We start from the raw sequence: 21,756 nt of genomic DNA on the forward strand, positions 1-21,756 counted from the left end.
AGCGGTGCCCGCCGTGCTGCTGCCGGGCCGGGGCGGCCGTCACCTAGAAACGCTTCCGGGGCGGGGCGGGACCGCCGCTGGGGCGGGGCGAACCCGGCGCTGTCTCCCTGCAGCGCCCCCTGGCGGCGGGCGGGGGGACACTACGTCTCCGCCGCAGGGCGAGCAGCGCGCGTGCGCGGTGGGGCGCGCGCGCAGGCAAGCTGTGAGGCGGCGCCGCGGCCGCGGCCGGGGCGGGAATGTCTGAGGGGCGGCGTGAGGCGTCCGGCACCGGCGGGCGAGGGAGGGACCGGGCCGCGCTGTGCCCCAGGGACCCTCTGTGGGGTTGGGGGAGCGAGGGGCTGTGGTTGGTGTGCTGGGAGCCGCGGAGCTCAGTGCCGGCCCTGAGGAGGGAGTGCTCCTGGGCCCGGCGGCGGGGTGACAGTAGGTGTGTCGAAACGAGAGCCATTCCCTGGTTACCCAGGCGTGGCACGGAGTGTTTCGGTCTTTTAGAGCCTCGCGAATGGGGAAACTCCTGGAAGATGGTCCTTTTTGTTGCAGTATCCCAGAGGGATTGAGGTGGGAAAGGACCTCTGGAGGTCTCTAGTCCAGCCCTGCTGTTTAAGCAGGGCCGCCCAGAGCCAGCTGCCCAGGACCGTGTCCAGGTGGCTGCTGAATATTGCTAAGGATGGAGACGCCACCACCTCTCTGGGCAACCTGTTAAGTGCTCGGTCACTCTCATAGTAGAAAAGTGTTTCCTGATGTTCAAACAGAGCCTCCTGTGTTTCCGTTTGTGCCCACTGCCTCTGGTCCTGTCAGTGGGCGCCACTGGGAAGACTCTGTCTCTGTCCTCTTTGCACCCTCCCTTCAGGTATTTATGTACATTGATAAGATCCCCTCTCAGCTGTCTCCAGGTTGAACAGTCCCAGCTCCCTCAGTCTTTCCTCATAGGAGAGGTGCTCCAGTCGAGTACACAGAGGTGTGGCCTCACCAGTGCTGAGCAGAGCGGGAGCATCACTTCCCTCAGCCTGCTGGCAATGCTTTGCTGAACGCAGCCCAGGATGCCATTCCCCTTCTTTGCAGCAAGGGCCCATTGCTGGCTCATGTTCAACCTGGTGTCCACTGGGACCCCTCCCCCATCTAGATCATTAATGAAGATGTCAAACGACGACCCAGCATCGACCCCTGGGTCACTACTAGCCTCCAGCTAGACTTTGTGCCACTGGTCACCCTCTGTGGGCCCGGCCGTTCAGACAGGTTTCAGTCCACCTCCCCGCTCACCCAGCCCGTACATGGGCAGCTGCTCGGTGGAGATCTTAGAGGAGACAGTACCAAAGGCCTTCCTGAAGTAAGAACTAGTGAAAGTGCGCTGAGGGGTGTCAGAGTTTTGGCTGTACAAGAGTGCCATAACGAGCTGCGCAGTGCAGTGACTCATCCACGTTGTAGTTCTGCGGGTGCTGGTGCACAAAAATCCTGTGTATGCTGCACAGTAGTTAAGAGACATCTCTTAAGAGAAAACTCCAGCAGTGCCTTTTCCTGAGCAAACACAGTGTGTAGGATCCTCAGAGAAACTCTCCTGCATTTCAGCTGTGGCTTCTTACTGTTCCACGCTTCACGCAGCGCCCTGCCGCATATGTGGGTGAAGTACAGCCTGGTAGGGAAACAGGGGCAGTAATTAGCGCCGTAAACGCAAGCAGTAATTAGCAATTGAGCTTGTGACATGCAGGTGCTGTAGTTTGTACAACAGCATTAAAGAATGATGGGTCTTTGGAGAGGCAGATGAGAACTCCGTGCCGTTGTGCTGGCTGTGAGCCCAGGTTCAGCCTGAAATTAAGTGGGGTTTGGGGGTTTCATGGAATGAGTTGGATTTTGAGCTGGTTTCCTGCTTCCTGGCCAGTCACCTGGAGGTAACCTTTGGTACCACAGCCTGCCCCCTCCGCCCCTCAGCAGCTGTGGGGAGCCCCAGGGGCGGCGGCAGGGACACAGGTTTGGGGACCATCACAAAGCCGTCGATGCCGGGCTTCGGGGGGAGGCTGGCTGCTGTCGGGCCGAGAAAGGATCTCTTCTACCATCGCCTCTTTCGTGGGGACTGTGCCCGGGCTCACAGCCCCCTCCGGCCTCGCCCTGTCACACCTGCCGGCAAGCGGTACCCGAAAAGCCACGGGGCGTTGTGTGCCCATGGGGGCTGCGGCCTCCCCTGGCCTTCAGCCGCGGGCCCTTCCGTCTTTCGAACCGGGGTTCCAGGGTGCCGGAGCCCCCCGAGAGCGGGACAGCCTCGGCCAAAGGAGGCCGTACTCACCGGAGGGCCGAGGCGCGCCGCCGCCGCCCCACACGTCACTGTCGCTTTAAAGGCCGGCGGGCGGCGCGGCAGTGCTGCTGTCCCGTGGTGCACTGCGGCGGGCGCGCGGAGGGAGCGTGGCCGGTGCCCGCGCGCTCGCTGCCGCCGCTCGGTTCGAAGTTGGCGCTGGGCGCGATGCGGCGCTGAGGAGGCCGCAGCCGCCCACCCGCCTTCAGGAGGCCACCGTCGCCCTCCCCGGGTCCTGCCGCCGGGGCCCGCTGCCGTCCCCCAGCCTCGCTCTCCCGCCGTTCCCGCTGCTGCCGCCATGTCTGCGGGCTTCTCCTTCGGAGCGGGGACCCTGGGCTCCGCGGCGGCCGCCGCCGCCGGAGCAGGAGGAGGAGGCGGGGGAGGGGGCTTTTCCTTCGGAGCGGCTACGCCGAGGTAACACGGCACCCCCCTGACCCGCTCGGCTCGGCCCGGCCCTCCCCGCGGGCACCAGCCCCCAGACTCCTGAGGCCGCCGTCCCTCTGTGGGCCCGGCCTGGGGCGGCCGCGGCGGGGCAGGCCCGGGCGGTACGCGTGTGTGTGTGAGTGCTGGGGGAGGGAGGGTGCGGAGGGCCCGGGCCGCGTGCCTCGCCGCCTTGCCTGCCCCCCCTCGCCCCCAGAGGGGCCCGGAGCTCTGGCGCTCTTGGCCGAACGGGCCCGCGGTGCGCGGGGGAATCGGCTTCGCCATGTCGGCCCCGGCGCGCAGGGAGTGGGGAGGCCCTCGTCTCGTCTGCTTCACGGCCGGCTTCGCCAATACAGGTGTAGGGATCAATCTCTTCAGCAGCTGGTCACAAAGAGAGGTCCTCTCCTGATTCTGCTTGATTTTGGCTTGATTTTAGCGGGGTGTCTCCTTAACGGTTACCTCTAACATTCTGAACGCAGAATGTGAACCATAAGGGTGTCCAGGTTTCAGCAGTCAGCCTGAGCTTACATGTGCAGCTCATTGATGTCAAAGCCCAAATGTTTAATGTTCAGATGTGAAGTCCTGGGGTTTTTTTCGAAGTTGAGTGCAACCTTAAGCTTTCTGAGCCACTTAACGTTGCGTTTGGTGTCTTGGAGTAAAAGGAGAACTTTGCTGTGCCTTGATGTACATGTGCCAGCAGGCTCTGTACCAGAAGCACTCTTAGTGTTTAGGTTTCTCAGAATAGTAGGTAAGCCTTTGTTGCTCCTGGTGGTTTTTTTTCCCCATTTTCCTTTCTCTGCACACAGCTGTACTAGCAGAGATTGTTTTTTCTAGCCTGCTTGCTGTTATGCCTCCGTTGAAGGTTAGGGCTGTTGTAGTAGAGCTTTGTATCCCAAATCTTACCAGGCAAAGTGGATCATTCTAATCAACAAACGGGGCAGGGTGAGCTACTCGAGGGAGCTTCACCTGAGGCAGATATATTTGAAGATACTTGTCTGTCAGAATTGTCAGGAATTAGCAGTGTGAGGGGAAGGGAACAGAACACCTGGATCTGAAAGAGAATCACTGGACTGAATGGCAGTATTGGTTTTTGGAAGCACATATAAGAGGGAACAAGTTTTCTGAGTCTCTTCTGATACTTTTAATTTTGTGGTCATATCAGATTGATGACATTCTCGTGTTACCTGTGTTTCTTTTTTTGGTTTGGTGGTGGGGTTTTTTTGTGGTTTGGGTTTTTTTGCCGCTACAGTGAAGCTTATGTGAGTTGGTGAAGAACTCAAGTTCATGCCTGCTTAATGCAGGTTTGTTGTGATGAAAATGAGCAAATTAAAATAATATTTGTTTATTCAGAAACATTCTCCTAAATGTACTGCCTGATAGCAAGGGAAACTTTTGTCATACTGATCTTGTTAAAAACTGCCAATTGAACTTAAATATTTTTATGTTTGGGGTTTTTTTGCTGTTTGAGCTGGCTTTTTAACATCTTAAAAAGTGAAAGTTTAACAGGTGCTAATTAATAGCTGTATGGTACTCTGCATTTTTATTCATTTATTTATTCTTGCAAGCAGGACAAGTCTTCAGGGCTGTTGGTCAAAGAGTATCACAGAGGAAGAGGCCTTTTTACTGCTGGATGATTGGTGAAAGAATCTTTAGCACCCCTGTGAGATCGTTTGCTTGAGAATATGTTTGAGACTATAAGAAGTACCTGTTCTTCCAAGCTGGGTCTGATACAAGATTGCTATGTGTTGGGAGGAAAAGGGGCTTTATTGTGTAGTCTAAACATAAGTATTACTTATCAGTGTGACCAGTTAAAATTTATATTCTGGTGGCCCAAAGCCTATGTGATGTGCCAGCCTACCTCATTTCTGTGTTGCACCAATAGCATTGAGGTACTTGAGCTCTTTTTGTTAATTGATGTTCTCTACGGTATGCTTTAGCCAGGTGCAATGCTTTGTTCTAGTTCTAAAATTAGAGTTAAGACCTGTCTTCGGTGACCTAAGCTCCTCTTCCTTCCATCTGTGGGGAGTAAATAGTCCTTGTGGCACATGCTTTCTCCTGCTGGTGAGAACACTGCTGTTGCTTTATTGCTCATTTTGGTTTCTTTCTATCTTAAAAACAAAGCAGACAAAATGCTGTTTTACTTGATGGTTTTGGGGTTTTTTTGTCCTATGGTACTGAATTGCGTGTTTTGTACCTTAGCTTGCTTCTACTGGAATGCTGAAACTAGAAAAAATTTCACAGAAGAATCATCTTTGTACTGGAAAAAGATGAGAAATGTAAACTTTTGACTAGTGAGAGAAGCACTATGTTGTATGCTTGCAAGCAGTTAGGTCATGGTGCTGCAGTTTGGTATGTTGAAATTTTGGGAATAAAGAAAGCTGAAATCCTTTGGTTTCTGTGGAGTTGGACAGTTGATAGGTCTGTGTCCTTCTAATCTTCTTGGCCACTCTACTTCCTTTAAGAATAACTCACATCTAGATTTTGAACTTGCAATCAACTGTTGCTGGGCTTGCCATGATCAGTTTTGTAGATATTTTGAAAACTTTGAGTGTAAAAGCTAATTACAGCCTTTTCAAAATGGATTTGCTTTTGAATTGAATTTGTTGTGCCTAGGAGCTGCCTTCATACAAAAAGAGAGAGGAGATAAGGGAATGATGAGAGAATACTGAACACCTGAAAGATAAAATAATTCTTGACGGTTGTTACCCTGAAGTCTAAATTGCATTTCGTTTCAGTGCTACTGTTGTACTTAGGGAAAATGTTGTTTAACTTAAAGAAAACTTCCCTCGTTTCTAAAAAGGCTCACCAATGGGAGCAGAAAGTTCCTATAAATAAATTATTCATCTGATCTTTCATCAGTTTAAGAACAAAATTTTTAAAATCATAGACTCATCTGGCTGCTAGTACCTGTAATTTCATTGGTTAGAGATAATCGCGGTAAAATATTTTGTTTCCCCGTGTTTTATACAATAACTGAGTGTGTTCTCTGCTAAATGTAAAGCTTGTTTGCTATTGAAATGAATCTCTATTAAACTTCAAAGATGTGTAGTTGCCTAAAATAAATAAAAAAGGCTTAATTTTCATGTTGAGAACTGATCTCTGATTCTTTCATTCCTCTCTCTTCCCCTTTATCTGTGAAAATAGCTCTGGAAGTTTATTTCTGTAACTTTGACAAGTATACAGTCAGAAAAGGAAGGTCCTCTGTGGTTTGCACCTGTGGGGAAGGACAGCATTTTGGTTAGGAAATTAATTCATGCATCAGTGTGTTTTGGTGGCAAGATAGGGCAAAGTTGTGCTGTTGCTATGAATGGCTGTGTGTCTCTGCTTGTCACTTTAGAATGAAATAAAGTAACGTTGGTTGAGGTTTCTGGTCAGAGGTATCTAACTGGACTTGTAACCTGCTTTGAAAGATGTTCTTGCAGGTTTGGTGTCATCTTTGTGCTGCCACTAGCACTTGTTCTCTCGTTTCAGTAGTTCAGGGAGAATAATTAGGCAGAACTGATGAGATAATCTAACAGAGAAGAGTTCGGATTTCCCACTGGTCTAGCAAGATATATCAGCTCCACAAGCAGTTGAACAAATGCTGGAGTCCATGTCAGGGAAGTAGTAGGGGTTATGGAGCTGTAGAAGGAGAGGGGGAGACAGGCTTTCTCTTTCTGTTTGGTGGCAGTGAGCTTGGACTCTGTCTTGTCCAGCTGCACTGTGTGCTGTTCGGGAAAATGCATGATGGTGTGGGAAAGAAAGTGAAATAAGGGGGGAAGTGGTGGATTTCTTTTGACAATAATTATTACTAACAGTCTTGTTTTGTAATAGCTCAACAGGAGGACTTAATTTTGGAACTCTGGGGTCTTCCACGGCTACAGCAACTACATCAGCTCCTTCAGTGGGCTTTGGGAGTGGACTTTTTGGATCAAAATCAACCACTGGCTTTACACTAGGAGGCACGAGTACAGGTAGAAAAAGTTCTTGTATAGCAGGGGTTTGAATTAACAGTGAAGAAATCTATCGTATGTAGACAAAAACTAGGTCATCATAATGTGCTTACTTTTTTTTACAGTAGTTCTGTAGCTCTGAATATTACTTATGTAGGTTTGTAAAAAGGCTTAATTGAACAGTTTAGAAGATAATTCACTGCAATACCAATGATGCAGAAACACAAATGCAGTTACCAGAAGACTGTGCTTGGACCTATGTGTAAATTGTTCCATAATTTGAATCCTGATGTTTTTTAGAAAACTTAATTCTTCATCCAGGATGCTCAAAAATTATGATTTAAGATTGAGGTATATTTTGATCTGAAATATTTAAAAACATTGTGAGATTATTACTATTTGTAATCCAGCAGTAGTAAACATTTCTGGTTTTGTTGTTTGGGGGTTTTTTAATGGTAGCAATATGCATGAAGAAATGCAATGTTTTCTTAGGTATCTAATTCAGCCTATACAGACAGACTCGTATAGGAGTATTGGCATGCAAAAGAATAAAACTTTTCGAACTGGAGTTGTTTGGGTTTTTTCAGCCATCATGCAGACAACAATGCATTTTACTTTGGCTCCAATATTGCTAGACAAAATGGTCTCTTTCTTGTATATTTGTATGAGTAGATTGGTTCTCAGAAATACCCCTATCTACTAGAAATAAATTCAACAGTAGACTGAAAGCCTGTACTACTGTGTTTGGCTACATTGGGGTAGTTTTCTTTTAGCGCTCAATGATTCTTTTGATCTTCTAATCAGATGGTTTTAAAAATATGAAATGGCACAGCACCGTGTTCAAAGTAATCTCTTTAAATGACTAGTGGGGCAGAAACCCTAAACCAAGACACAGGATTTTACAAACACTTTGGACTCTATAATCCTCTTCATTATACTGTAAATCTGCTGTTTTACATGCTAATGTTGTGTACTGCCATATGGCTGAAAAAAGTACTTGATAGAGTTACTCGTTTCCATATTTTTGTTTACCTTTTGTTTGCAAGTTCAGTGTGCTATACTGCTGTGTTAACATCAGCTTCACTGTTAGCAGATTCTTAAAAAGAAATGTGACTTTTTTGAAGTCAGCTTTGATTTGTGCTGCTGGTGCTTACAAATACTGTTTTCTATGTTAATGTTTTGCTTTCAACATACTACAGAAAAAAGGTGAATAATAGTCTACATATTGTCTCATAATGTTGCATTATTTTGGTGTTTTGTTTCATGCTTTTTACCGTCATAACTGCTCTGTGGTCTTCAATTATATTCTTATTCTGTTTGTTTTCATTCTTAAAAGCAGGAACAGCAACAACTCTTGCTACAGGACTGACACTAGGTAAGGACCTAATTTGGATTTTAATGTTACACAGGAAAAAAATAACCTGATAGATCTTTCTTGTAATGTAGAAAGTTAGCTGTCATATGTGAGCAGCCCAAATGTTAAGACTGCAAACCAGAGTGGAGCCCTGCAGTTCTGGGCACAGTTACTCGTTAAAGGATTGTTCCATTCCTGTACAACAGTGACAGTGGTCATAGTCAAAAATTAGACTTTGTATTTATGTCCCCCTAATGAGTTTCATCCTTCAGCAGAGGGAAGGTGGAATACATTAGCAAAGAATTCTTCATACAGAATTTCTTGCTCTGATGAACTTTGTGTCAACAGGTCCCTTTGGCAGTTACCTATTTTAGAAGAGTAAAGAGGGTTGAACTGGGAACAGACCTTGGGAATATTTTACGTTTGTTTCTCTGACGCATCTTCAGTGACTATTTTTCAGATGGCATTAGAAATACAAGAATATGTGGGTAATTGTGGGGTTTGGATTGGTTTTGGTTTTTTCTTTTTGAACACCAGGAACTGAGGTCTAAGGAAAAACTGAGCTTGAGTATCACAGATGGTGGGGGTGGTGCCACAAGACAGACTGCAGTCCAAGAACTTAAGAAGCCATACTGTGAATAAATAGGAAGAAATAGTGTTGGAAAGAGAAGCAAATGAAAAGGGCAGAAGGGAGGAGCAGCAGCTAACCCAGAACAGACTGTATGATGCATAATCATATGTGGCAGTCAGTACTATGCACATGAACATTAATTCTTTTCAATAGCTGGATGAAATTATGTCATCCAATACAGACACACGGCAGTTACTGAGAATACCAAATATGTGTTTCTTGTGCATGCCCTTGTGGTTTGTGTATGTATATGCATACTCTTCCTTAACTTTGGAATATGGATTCTAGAATGAAAAATGTATACTTGCCATGAAAACATCAGGAAGTGGGAGCTTTATTTGCTTTACTTAAAAAGTGTTCAAAAGCAAAGTTTGAGGGAATAACATCTCAACAGATTTTTCTTGTTTACAAATTGAAAGGATATGTGCATGTTCAATTGAGAAATTTTAGTCTATTTTGGGCAGTATTGTTTATAGCTCCATTTACCAGTATTTGATTCAACTATTAGCTGCTCTTGGTGGAAGCTTTTTTTTTGACAGGATTCTTTAGATTACAACTAGATATAATTGCCAGTCTATGATTAAAGCCCACTGAATCACTAGGAATTCTGGAGTGAAAATGCCTGTGCTATTACTGTAAACCTTTGAAATTTGTCTGAAGGCGCTATGGGGATATTTTACTTGATGTAAATGATCCTGCATGCTGATGTGCAGATGATGGTTAGGTGGGAATAGTTCAGAAGAGAATGTGAATTGAGCACTCATTCTCAAACAGACTGTTCTGGGAATGGTAATTGGGTTTGGGTTTCTTTTAGGCACACCTGCTACCACATCAGCAGCTACCACGGGCTTTAGTTTAGGTTTCAACAAACCTGCAGGTTCAGCCACGCCATTTGCTTTACCTGTTACTTCTACCTCAGCGGGTGGCCTGTCATTATCATCTGCTCTTACATCGACTCCTGCAGCAGGTAGGAAAATGTGTAGGGGTTTTGGGTTTGTCTTTTGGGGGGGGGGCAGGAATGGGACATGGACATGAACGACACACGATGACTGGGGTTTTTAACAATAAAACTTTATGGTCAAACAGTTCTCTACATTTTTCTAGTATTTACATAGTTTTGTGGTACTTAAATAAGAAAGTTCATTGAACTTTACTAGTTCTAAATATGGGTACCCTAATACAAAGGGATTTATGGGCAGTATACCATGTGATATAGAAAGCATATAATTTAAGTCATTAGAAGTGTAGCAAGATCTGATTTGCTATGTAAAATCATTATTTTCGTTAATCCTGTTGAAGGTTGAAAGCTTCCTACTTGCACAGCTGAAAAGTTTGGAAAATGTCTGCCTTTAGTGGATGACCTGAAATGGTTAACTAGTAGTGGAAGCAAGGTTTTTCCAGGGTAGTTCTTGTACTGACACACACCTGCCATCATATTTAATTCAGCTATACTGCACTGTGCATGATGATAACTAAGACTGGAGTTTGTTTTCTGGGCCTTAGGAGTCTGCATTTGAGCTCAACTCTCTGTGCCCTCTGTGCTCTGGCCCTTTATGGCTATGGTCTTTCTCTGCTCAATTCTTCCCTATCCTACCAAAACCTGGGATGCCTAATTCCAGAAGAAGGCTGAAGATACAAAGGAAATGTTCTTGTATCTGTCTTCTGTGAAACATTTTAATGTTTAACATAAAACATTAACATTTCAGCATTTTAATATAAAAAGTCAATAGCACTTGTTAGATCCATTATGCTCTAAAATAAATTCTGTGCCAGGTGCTATTAGATTCTCTAGTGTTCCAGAAAAAAATATAAAAACTATAAAGAATTTTATATAGTTGCGGGTAGATATGGACTAGTGAGGATTATGATACTGTAGAACAAAACAACATAGAATTCAAAAGTCTTTATGGCTTGTTTGGAAAATCCATGGGAAATAAACAGCAATGGAGTTTATTATCCAGTTACAATAAGGATGCTGTTCAGATCTTTCAGTTACTTCAGATTTTCTACCTATGTATTTGAATGCAGTGTCTGCATGAAGGTGGTCTGCTTTCTGTGCAGGAACTACTGGTTTTACATTAAATTTGGGTGGCACAACTGCACCGACTACAACCGCCTCCACAGGCCTTTCCTTGGGAGGAGCCTTAGCTGGTTTAGGAGGTTCACTCTTCCAGAATACAAGCACAGCAGCAACAGGTGAAAGTTATTTTAGTTTTTTTTCCTCCTTCTGTCTCAAAACACTGAAATTTAATGTGTGATTGTGTAGATCCATAATGTAAGATTTAGTTTATATAAAATCTTAATACTGTGAAAGTGTAGTTTTTAACAGTGTTACAGTTAACAGTGTTGCTGTCCATGGAGAATAAAAATGGAATCTGAAATCATTGGCTTCTTTCTTATTCTTAAGTTCACTTGTACTTAACATTTTTTTAAAATGAAAACACAAGGAAATCTTTGTCATTGCCATAATTGACTCTAGGAATCATAAATGGGAAAGGGCAATGATATACAAGTATCTTCTGTAACTGTGGGGAAGTTGAAAGCTGCTTATTTTGGTGGCTTTTGGTCTGAATAACATCTTTAACTGTTAGTATTGTTGTTTCATGGCTTCCTGTGTTTTTCAGCTCCAGAGGAAAAATTTGCACTGTGTTGTCTTGGTAACACTGCTCTTAAACTCTAAATGAAACAAAGATACTTAAGATGCTGATAAGTTACCTATCTAATGAGCTACCTAGTAATGTGAAGAAACTTCATAGAATGCTTGCATACAGTTGTATGAAACTTCATGCAATCTGTTTTCTTCTGGTTTTTGCATGTTTTTTTAATCCAAATGTAGTAAATGGGCACTGAAACTGCAAGCAAGATGATTTGTGCCTTTAGTTTAAAATAAGTTTTAATTATCAGCATTTTAAGTGCAGAAATTCTGTTTGGGTTTCTTGTAGGACTTGGGCAGAATGCTTTGAGTTTGACTTTGGGGACAACTGCAGCTCCTTCAACTACTGCCAATGAAGGTCTTGGTGGCATTGATTTTAGTAGTTCTTCAGACAAAAAGAGTAAGTTTGTTTTAAATATTCATAATGGTTTTTTGAGAAAATTATCAGAGCACTACATCAAAGACACTATTGTCAGCTTTAATTCCACACTCCTAACAACTTTTTTTTTCCTCTCCCCTCTTACAAGGTGTTTCTGTTAATTTCATTCTTAGATATTGTGCTCGTATAGAAGAACAAGATTTTGGTTGCAAATGCAATGTAGTGTAAATTAATTTATTTGAAATAAGTATAAGCCAATGTCATACTTGAGAACCAGGATCTAAAGCCTTCAGCCTTTCAGGAGTGGAGAATCGTAGGGACGCTGGCTGAAAAGCCATGGTGGATTTCTGAACAGCTGTATGTCAAGTAGACACTAGAGGGGGCGGCAGAGCTATGTTTAAGTGATGTGTTGCAAATACAAAAAATGCTCATTTGAAATCAGCTTTCTTCAGCTGTAACAGATCTTAAACTTGGTTTCTTTTTTCAAAAGCCCGCACAATAAATATTGTCCTATTTTTAGTTGTTATTCTTCAAAGCTGAATTACTGGTGGCACGTAGTTCTACCTGATAGTTTCTATCATGTTGTTAAAACCAGTTATAAAAACTTTGCCTCTGTGGTAGCTTTAAAGTACTTAAGTAATATTGAGCTTTGGCATTTGGACACTTTTTTGTCTTGTTTTTATACTTCCAGCGTAAGCTTAACTAAAGCTGATTCTAAAATGTGCGCTTTCTCTGGGGAATCAATACTGTTCATTTCTTGATTCTGTTCAGGAGTCAAATTTTAAATTAGGCGTAGAAACTCTATGAAACCATGTTTACAGAGTAACATAAGTTGTGGAGACATAGCTCTTCATACTTGTAGAAGAGATGGAATATTGACTGTCCAAACAGGAGTTTTGCATGATGTTTATTGGTTTTGGAGTTTATTATTGAAACTGGGAGTCATGCAAAAGCTCTGATTCCTAGGTTCCTACAGGATTTCCAATACTATAATACCAGGATATCACAACACCTCCATAATATACAAGTGTCTTAAAATGAGGACCAGGGAAGGACAGACTCAAAACCTACTTCAGTCTGACATCTCTCAGCGTTGTTTTGCCTGGCTCTTAGGGTGGAAACTTGAATGAGTCCCCGAATTCCCCACATGTTGTGTAGTAGACCTGGGTGAGTTCGACTGTTGCTGTCAGGATGATAAGCAGAGGTCCCTTAGCTGAGCAGTGGTAAATGTCAAAGGAGACTGTTTTTGAGTTTTTTTTTTTTTAATTTAGGAATGTTTCCCATAATGGGTAGTGGTGGCCCTGACAAATGTCCCTACCTGTGTGCTGCTACTCAGTTCTGTCAGTACAGTTGTTTGTCCTGCTACATGAGGAACTGTTGTTAAGGTTTTGAGGGTGGTCGTTTTAAGGTTTTGAGGGTTTTATTTCTTTTCCTTCCTGAAGAAAAGAAAGGAGGAGATGTGGCTACCAAAGAAAAGCACCCTAGGAATCCCAGAACAGATAGAGCCTAGCACCTGTGTTCTCTCTTCTGAATTGGTTATAAAAGGTTTTCCTTCTGGAGACTGAAGACTGACTGATTGTTAACTATTTCTTTACAATATGGATGCAGAAAGTCTTACACGTATTTTCCTCAAGTGTTACTAAAAAGAATGCTCACTTGCCCAGAAAGTAGCAAAATCTGATTTCAAATCCGTCTTTTACTTTAAGTATTGTCCTGATGTACAGCAAATTAAAAAAAGTAGCTGGAGAGAGAAAGCAAAGTGTACTTAGTTTTTTGCCTAATTTTTATATTGTCAGCAGAGAAAGGAGTCCTGAATTCTAGGGTTTAATCCTTTTTCTTTTTTTCTCCCCAATTTTGTGTAGACCCTTGGTCTTTTTTTCCCCTTAGCAAAAGGCACAGGGAATGATTGTGAGACTCCAGGCTCTGTAATGTACTGGGTGACAGTCTGCAGACAACTTAAGTAGATGTTGCTTCTAAAGGTAGTAGCTTCTCCTGGCAGGAGCTTGTGCAGCTTAAAATGTTTGTGGCACTGGCATTAGCTACATAGCTACTGTCTGCCTTGGTGGCACTGAGGGAAGTGACAATGTGACTTGCATCCAGCTGAAGAAGATGAACCTTACTTGTTGGTCTGAGTGAATGTTCTTCCAAGCAATTACTGCCCCTATTTCTAGTCATGGCCTGTGTTATGCACGATATTGTTTTCAGCTCCATTCTATTACTCGGAGTTATTTGGCATCTTGATCCACAGATGTGCAGTTTGGAGTGTGTGGGTGGTAGGTAAGCAGTAACATCTTCTGTTTTGTGAGACCTTGTTCATTACTGGACTTAAAGCAATAGCAGAATTCCTAGGGCAGTCCAATGGACAAACCTTCATTACCCTCATCTTTGAGAGGAGAGCGCTATTGCTGAATTTAAAGAAATGTTTTGTGGACACAGGTCTGAGTTGTGTAAGCAGGAACAGATTTCTTATGCAACTGCAGTTGTTTGTGCATTTGTAGTGACTTGTATAGTGACACAAGATGTTTTGCATTACTCTGTGCCAAGAAATTAGCACCTCAGCTGTTGAACCATTGTTCTTGAAAGGATATTTATCTGTGAAGGGGGAGTAAATTAAAACCTCCTTTCTTTTATGGCTAGCCTAGTCTGTTCCTTTTATCAAGAGAAATCAAGGAGATTGTAGTCATTAGTTCTTCCCTAAAATCTCATTAAGGTTGTTTTGTTCTTCAAAGCTTTATTACTGACCTACCGTTTTTATTTTATAGGTGACAAAACAGGAACAAGACCAGAGTAAGTGCTAGATTTCCTTTGCATTTAGTGTCTTATTAGAAAACAGCTAAATATGTTGTCTTTTCTACTGCTTCAATCTTGGAAAAGGCATAAATGTAAATAACCAGCTTTTGCAATATGGCCTGTTTAGTAATGGTGGTTCATCATTTTAAACACTGCAATTTTCCCATGAAATGCAATACCTACCGCTTATCTGGCATCTGCTATAGACTGGTGATGTGGGCTGAAAAATGGTTTCTGCAAATGGTGTACAATGCTTACATCACAGGCTTTGACCCTGGCATAGTGTCTGGGTGCACTAATCCCAACCATTCCTCGTTGCGGCATACATGCAATGGGTGCAGAACTGTGTAATCAGTCACTTGAACATCCTCATGATATTTGGTAATCATGCAAAAATGTTTGGCAGTATTAAAGCACTATCTAAACATACATCGTCTCTTGTAGAGACAGCAAAGCTCTAAAGGATGAAAATCTACCTCCAGTAATCTGTCAAGATGTAGAAAATCTACAGTAAGTACTTTTTTATTATTTATGACAGTCAATTATCTAAAGTATTTTATGCTGTTGATGCTATGTGACAAGAACACCCTACTGCAGGCTGTGTGCAGGATAACTTACTAGCCCAAGGTCTTTTGGCATGTTAACCTTGGGAACAAAGCAGACAGATAGGTCTAGTAGCTGAAGGCTTAGGCTGTTTTTTGGTTTTTAGCCTTGCTTCTCCATGCAGTTACATAAATGGGCATGCCCAACAAATAAGCTCTTGGAATCTGATCCATCTTTCCCTGGGCATATTAAGCCTGTTGCCCATGCATAATAAGTATTGAACCTTATGTCCATATTGCACATGCATTGTGGATCTCGTATGGAATAGAGAGAACTGCAAAAGAGCCTTCCCTCGGGCAGGGAGGAGGCAGGTTGTAGACTAGTCAAAGAGACTATATGTCGCTGTATTTGTGAGTTCAAAGTAATAAAAGCTCTTATGTAGAAGCTATAGATTTTTTAATATATATATCTCAATTATTTTTATATATATATCTTAGTTTGTCAGGGTTCAGCATAACATGTTTAAACATTTGCTATTGAAGTTTGTTGGTTTGGTGTTGGTTTTTTTTACTGTATTGGCATTTTAGGAGTTAAGATAGTACTGTGCTCTACAGTGATTTTACTGTTCAGTACTTGATTTTGTAGAAATTAATAGCTATTTAAATAATGTGTCTGAGAGGTAAACACGTGGGTACTTCAGGTTAAATATATTATGTTTCTTTCCTCCCCACCCCCTTCTGTTTCCCTTCCCCAGGAAATTTGTGAAAGAACAAAAACAAGTTCAGGAAGAAATTAGTAGAATGTCCTCTAAAGCAATGCTTAAAGTACAAGAAGACATTAAAGCTTTGAAACAACTTCTGTCTGTAGTTGCCAGTGGATTACAGAGAAACACTCTTAATATTGACAAGCTGAAAGTGGAAACTGCACAGGTATAATAAAATACAAATTTTATTATGTAGGGTTTGTATGTTGATTATTTCATATAGGTTAGCTAGCCTTCTTTATCAGTCAAATTAACACATGGCCAAACAGACACTGTTGTAAATGAAGGGAAAAATTGAAAAATCGCTTCTAATCTATTTGAAGTTATTGGTGGAAACTGAAATACATGATGTCATTACTGTCAGATAAGTACAACAGCAATAAAATGACTTCTATTCAAGAAAGCCCTCCTATGTAGCAAAGGCAACAGAAGGGAAAGTGTGCCCACTTTAGTTCAGTTTCAGTTACGTTAGCTGTTAGTGAAGACATACTTGTAACAACATGCTGGACACTGGAGCAGCAGAAATGCAAGTACATTTTCTTCTGACTTTTAAAAAACAAAAACAATCAAACAAAAAACACCCCATAATGTTTCATTTATTCAAAATATCTTAACTAGCACTAGTATTAATATAGTGAACTTGAGTCACAACTGTCCACCAGTCTGCATCTCACCTGTACAACCAGTTTGAGTTCAAGTTTTGATGCAAGTGCTTTTCAAGTTAAATTCTGTACCACTTTTTATTTCATCTGGCATGTCAAGGCTGCTTGCTGCATAAATAATGATATTTTATTCTAAACTAAAACTGGTGATGTTTTATCGATATCTTGCAATACCAAAAGGAAATACTCTATAGTTGCACTTTGCCCAAGGCACAAGTTTTCTCTGAAAACAAACACTTGTTACTGATATGATAATATTTCTGTGAATGATGCAGTTGATAATTGCAGAACCAGGCACTGAGAAACTCTTAATGATAGAGTTATTAGAAAGTATTAAACAGAAGTGTATGCTGTAATTATCATGCATATAAAGATAATTTCCATAGAAAGAAGAGGCGTTTTTTGGAACTAGTTAATCTTTTTTTTTGAAGGCAAAATAATCCTTTTTGTTCTGTTTCTTCTCCTAGGTGTGTTAACTCCTTTGTGCTTGACTGTTGCCTTTTTTTCCCCCCTCAATAATTGTAACAGGATTTCTGAAGTACAGTAGAAATTAGATCTTATCTGTTTGACACAATATTTTCTCGGCTACTGGGAGCTCAATGTGCTTTCAGTATGTGCTGTTATTTGTTCCTTCCCCAAACTTGTGTTGGTGTTTGACATTCTCCAACTTCCTGGCCATCTACTCTTTGAAGAATTTCTAGTTAGATTCTATCAAGGTGTTAACTTAAATATATGAAGAAAATACTTTGTGAACGAACAGTAGAGTTGTAGCTATTTTTCTTTTTGAACACTTCATACAGAACCTTATCTTTTATTCATTTTCCCTGTTTATTTAGGAGCTAAAGAATGCAGAAATAGCATTACGAACACAGAAAACTCCTCCTGGTCTCCAGCATGAAAATACAGCCCCAGCAGAGTGAGTTACTGTTATTCATAAAAAATAGACAATAATATTAACTTGGAGAAGAGAAGACTCTGGGGAGACCTTATTGCAGCCTTTCAATATTTAAAAGGGGCTTGTAAGAAAGATGGGGACAGACTCTTTAGCAGGGTGTGTAGCGGTAGGACAAGGAGTAATGGTATTAAACTGAAAGAGGGCGGATTCAGACTAGCTATAAGGAAGAAATGTTTTATGACAGGGGTGGTGAGGCACTGGCACAGGTTGCCCAGAGAAGTGGTAGATGCCCCAACCCTGGAAACATTAATGATCAGGTTGGACGGGGCTCTGAGCAACCTGATTGAGCTGGAGATGTCCCTGCTCGTTGCAGGGGGGATGGACTAGATGGCCTTTAAAGGTCCCTTCCAGCCCAAACCCTTTTATGATTCTACGAAGTTCATAATAGGAATTTTTTTCTGCTTCTTGTAAGATTTCTACTGAATGCTTCATAGAATCAGTGTTTTATTTCTACACTTAATTTATCTCCTAGATGAGAAATACAGTCTTTACTCTCTTTCCACTAGCAGAGAGACATCAAGAATGTCATAGAACATAACTGTTGCAATTAATTAAATGAAAATTGGCGGCTGATATAGATTGGATTTTTTAAAATGGCAAACTAGTGAAGTTTAATCATATGATTTCATTGTTTTACTTCTCCAGCTACTTCAGAATCTTGGTTGAGCAGTTTGAAGTACAGCTGCAGCAATACAGGCAACAAATAGAAGAGCTGGAAAATCATCTTGCTACTCAAGCAAATAATTCGCACATAACTCCACAAGGTAAATGTTTCAGTTTGTGTTTCATAAAATGTTACATAAAAAGTTAAGAAATCTTATAGGTATAAGAAAAACTTTGTAATTAATTTCCTCTTGTGTTATTGTTGGCTTTTCTTACTTAATGTACAGAAATAAGTGTTCAGATAGATTCTGCAATTGTTCAATGTAAAGACTTGGAACTAAAGGTTACATTCATAAAGGCTCTTGAGCTTTTTAGGATGGATCCAGTTCCTGAGGTGCAAATTGTAAGCCTGGTTTGTTTTGTCATCTCCTCCCATCGGCATCTAGCTGTTATAAGGCTGATGTCTGGCACCTTCTGTCTTGCAGTGGGCTGTCTGACCAGACAAATACGGGTGTCTGCTCTGCCAGCTCCAGATCAAAATGGGAACTTTTCCTTACTTTGGAGCCTGTTGGTATTGCCTTCAGCTCTGACTGAGAAAACTTAGTCTTGTTTGCTGACACATCATTCAGTCTTGGGAGAATCTCTCTGGTCAGAGAACAGTGACCTCTGGACCGTAGTCTTCTGGTGTTACCATTCCTGTGATCATACAGATTTTTATCTTTTGAGCCATTTTGGGTACAGGTCCTTCAATAAGCAGTGATTTCAAGTGTGTGTCTTTATGTTCCCAGTGAGTCTTGAACATCTTGCCATCACAGGATGGTACCTAGACTCTGTCAAAAACAAGAGAACTGTCTAGACCTAGCTTCCAGAATGGAACATCTGCTGAATCCTGAGGATCCTCTGTGTTTGTGTGATCTTTTTGTCTGTGCGGAGTATGAGGGATGCCTTCACAGATTTTTTTTTTCTCAGTTTTTCCCACAGTTTCTGCTATAATCTAAAGGTTCCTTGCTTGTGTGGGCAGGGCTTAATCTGTTGTGCCAGCACACTCAGACTGTCAGCAAATGGTCTAGTGACCTAGTCAACACTGTATTGCATATGTAGCGTTTACCACACAGGAAAAACTTCCTTTAACATACAGGAAACCATGACCAGAACATCTGGAAAATTTTGAAACTTTTGGTATTCTGTATCCATAAATTGCCTCCAGACTCTTTGGAAACTTGATACCACTGCCTGCACAGTGCTGCAGGCTGGCATGAGATTTATTCCAGAGCTTTTCTTTTTCAAAAGGAAATGCAAATGATAATGGAGAAAGTCCCCTATGGAGAGGCAGACCTTTTCAGTTCAAGAATCAGTGCTAGACCTAGGCGTCTTGAAGAACTAGATAACCTACTGAAATGCAAATAGTAGCTATATGCATCCTTCAGAGGAAATGCAGAAGCTGATCTTTTCACAGTGAAAGACCACTTCAGCACTTTTCTGTCCTCTATCTTAGTGTGTTGTGTTTCTTTCAGAAAAGCTTTTTTTTTTTTGTCGGCCCGTGCTTCATTTTGCCAAAACCTTTGAGATTTCCCCTTTAATCCCAAAGTTTTGTATTAGTTGGGTCAGTGCACTGAAAACACTTCCCTATCTGTGTGGGAAGTAGGATATCTTAAATCTAAGACTCTATGTAGGCAAGAAGCTCTCCATTGTGTTTCTCTGTTTATGATATGCTTGTGGGTAGAGCTAGAATGAGTTCCTGTGATGCTTGTTAATCATGTTGTTAAAAAGTAAGTAAAGGTTCCATTTCACTGCTTTCTGTCTGGTAAAATCAACTGAACACTTAACTGTGCTTTAAGTCAGAAGACTGGAAAATATATGCAAACACAAGAAAATCTGATTTAACTATTTATGTAAAAACCATTGAGGTAAAGTGTTCCTGTGTAATTAGATAAAGTTAGGTTAAATAATATTTTTTAGCTTTGCTAAATGATAGAGTAATAACCACGTATACAAAAATAAATCTGAGAAAAGAGTCCTTTTCAAAATAACATTTGAAGCACTCTCAAAAAGTAGTCCTTGCTCTCAAGTTCTGTATTTCTTACAGACATTAACTTGTTCTCGTGCAATTTGCTTTGTGCTTTGTGCTGTACGGGTTTTGGTTAGCCTTCTTGCTGCAGTATAAACACTAAATCTTTTATCCTGGTAGTAAGATTGTCGCTTACCAATATTTTATATGCCTCTTACAGATTTGTCTATGGCTATGCAGAAAATCTATCAAACGTTTGTAGCTTTAGCTGCACAACTTCAATCAATACATGAAAATGTAAAGGTACGTTGTTTTGATGTGTTTCTGTGTATTTAGTGAAAGAACTACAAAGAGTCGCTTTTTGAAAATAGATCTTCAGGTATTCCTTTTTTTTTCTGTTAAATGAACTGTTTTTAAAAATTTTCAAATTGTCCTGGAGAAGTGCTTTGATTAAAAAAAGTAACTTTTGTTCAGCTGAATTCTAATTTGAATTACTTATTTGTAGCAATGGTAGCAACTGGCCACAATAATTTAGGTTACAAAATGGTTTTCATTTAACTCCTTTTCCTTTTTAATTGTTGATCCATTTTTGAAATGTCTGTCTTTGAGCTCATGCTTGTATGTTTTGCTTTTTGCTCAATGACCTCTTGATCTGAAGCAAAGATGATCTAAATCTGCTCTTACTCAGATAGGTAACAGAAAAAAGTAGGTGTGCATACATAAAGATTTATCAATATATCAAATAATTTTGAAAGTTGTGTTCTGGCTTGCTTAGTTTTTTTTCAACCTGGTTTTCATGGAAATTCATATGTATGGGTGGTTGGAGAGACTACTGTAAAAACAAAAGCTAATGGACTGTCAAAGGTCCTAGTTAGGCTTGTGTTTTCAAGGATTCTGGCTTGAATTTTCCATTTACAGTTCTGGACATATTGACAAAATGTGAATGTTCCACAATCCGTATTTTTTTCTTGAGATCATCAGAACCCTTCTTGGTTACAAAAAAAAACCCAAAACTTGGGGAAGAGTACAAGTGTTTGGGATTGTTTCTGCCAAGTGACTTCCTTAATGGGAATAGCTCTGGTAAATCTTCTGCTTGTTTCCTTCTCAAAGCTTCTTCTGCACAGTATTGCTGGTTCTTTAAACATCTGAAACTTTATACTTTTACTGAATGAAGTTCAGGAATACTGAGGATCTGGTATGAACTAGGTTCCTTGCATTGCATTGCTTCTGTCAGCGTGGATATTAGCTGATTTACAGCTACCTGCTGTCAGATTTTTGTGCTGCTCTTAGTTAACTATTTGGGTACCAGATGTAGAATATATCAGCCACTCCATAATTTTGGCAGCATTATACAGAAAGGTTCCCAAATGTGTTCTGGGCTCTTCACATCTGAGATCTGAGTGTAGCCTGAACTCATGCAGTGGTCTTTGATACACTTCTGTTTTCCTCAACGTGAAGAGCTGGATTAGTACGCAACTATAAGCAATAGTATCTTCGCTATCTTGTCAGCATGACTGAATAGGAAGGACTTTACTTCAGCTTAAGAATTATTTTATTGCCTGAAACTAAAGGGTGGTTTGAGGATTTTTCTTGTCTTTGGGAATTTTTTTTGAGATTTAATCTAGTGGGTGGACATGAAGGCTGATGTTTCGGAAGACACAATTATAACTAAAGCTTCAAAAATCAGAAAAATGAATGTACTGCTTAAGTCAATCTGTCATTCTGACCATCTGGTTTAGTTTATCAGCTAGGAGTTGCCAGGAGAGCGGTTTTGAAACTCTC

General features: G+C 41.4%; 1 protein-coding gene across 4 annotated transcripts in view; it reads left to right on the forward strand.

Annotated features, from left to right (window-relative positions):
- Nucleotides 1-2,579: 2,579 nt before the first annotated feature.
- The window catches only part of NUP58 (nucleoporin 58), a 35,692-nt gene continuing 16,515 nt past the window's right edge, over nt 2,580-21,756 (forward strand). For 2 of the 4 annotated variants that reach the window (XM_086481830.1, XM_086481832.1), the window contains exons 1-12: nt 2,580-2,695; nt 6,515-6,654; nt 7,973-8,008; nt 9,433-9,585; nt 10,680-10,814; nt 11,561-11,671; nt 14,413-14,437; nt 14,885-14,950; nt 15,738-15,912; nt 17,245-17,324; nt 18,009-18,127; nt 20,195-20,277. In XM_086481830.1, coding sequence (XP_086337956.1) covers nt 2,580-2,695; nt 6,515-6,654; nt 7,973-8,008; nt 9,433-9,585; nt 10,680-10,814; nt 11,561-11,671; nt 14,413-14,437; nt 14,885-14,950; nt 15,738-15,912; nt 17,245-17,324; nt 18,009-18,127; nt 20,195-20,277 — 1,239 coding nt within the window. Of the gene's footprint in view, nt 2,696-6,514; nt 6,655-7,969; nt 8,009-9,432; nt 9,586-10,679; nt 10,815-11,560; nt 11,672-14,412; nt 14,438-14,884; nt 14,951-15,737; nt 15,913-17,244; nt 17,325-18,008; nt 18,128-20,194; nt 20,278-21,756 lie in introns of all 4 variants that reach the window. The other 2 variants (XM_086481829.1, XM_086481831.1) reach the window with 2 other exon arrangements.

Source organism: Leptosomus discolor, chromosome 1 (assembly GCF_034619465.1).
Source record: "Leptosomus discolor isolate bLepDis1 chromosome 1, bLepDis1.hap2, whole genome shotgun sequence".
NCBI classification, from domain to species: Eukaryota; Metazoa; Chordata; class Aves; order Leptosomiformes; family Leptosomidae; genus Leptosomus; species Leptosomus discolor.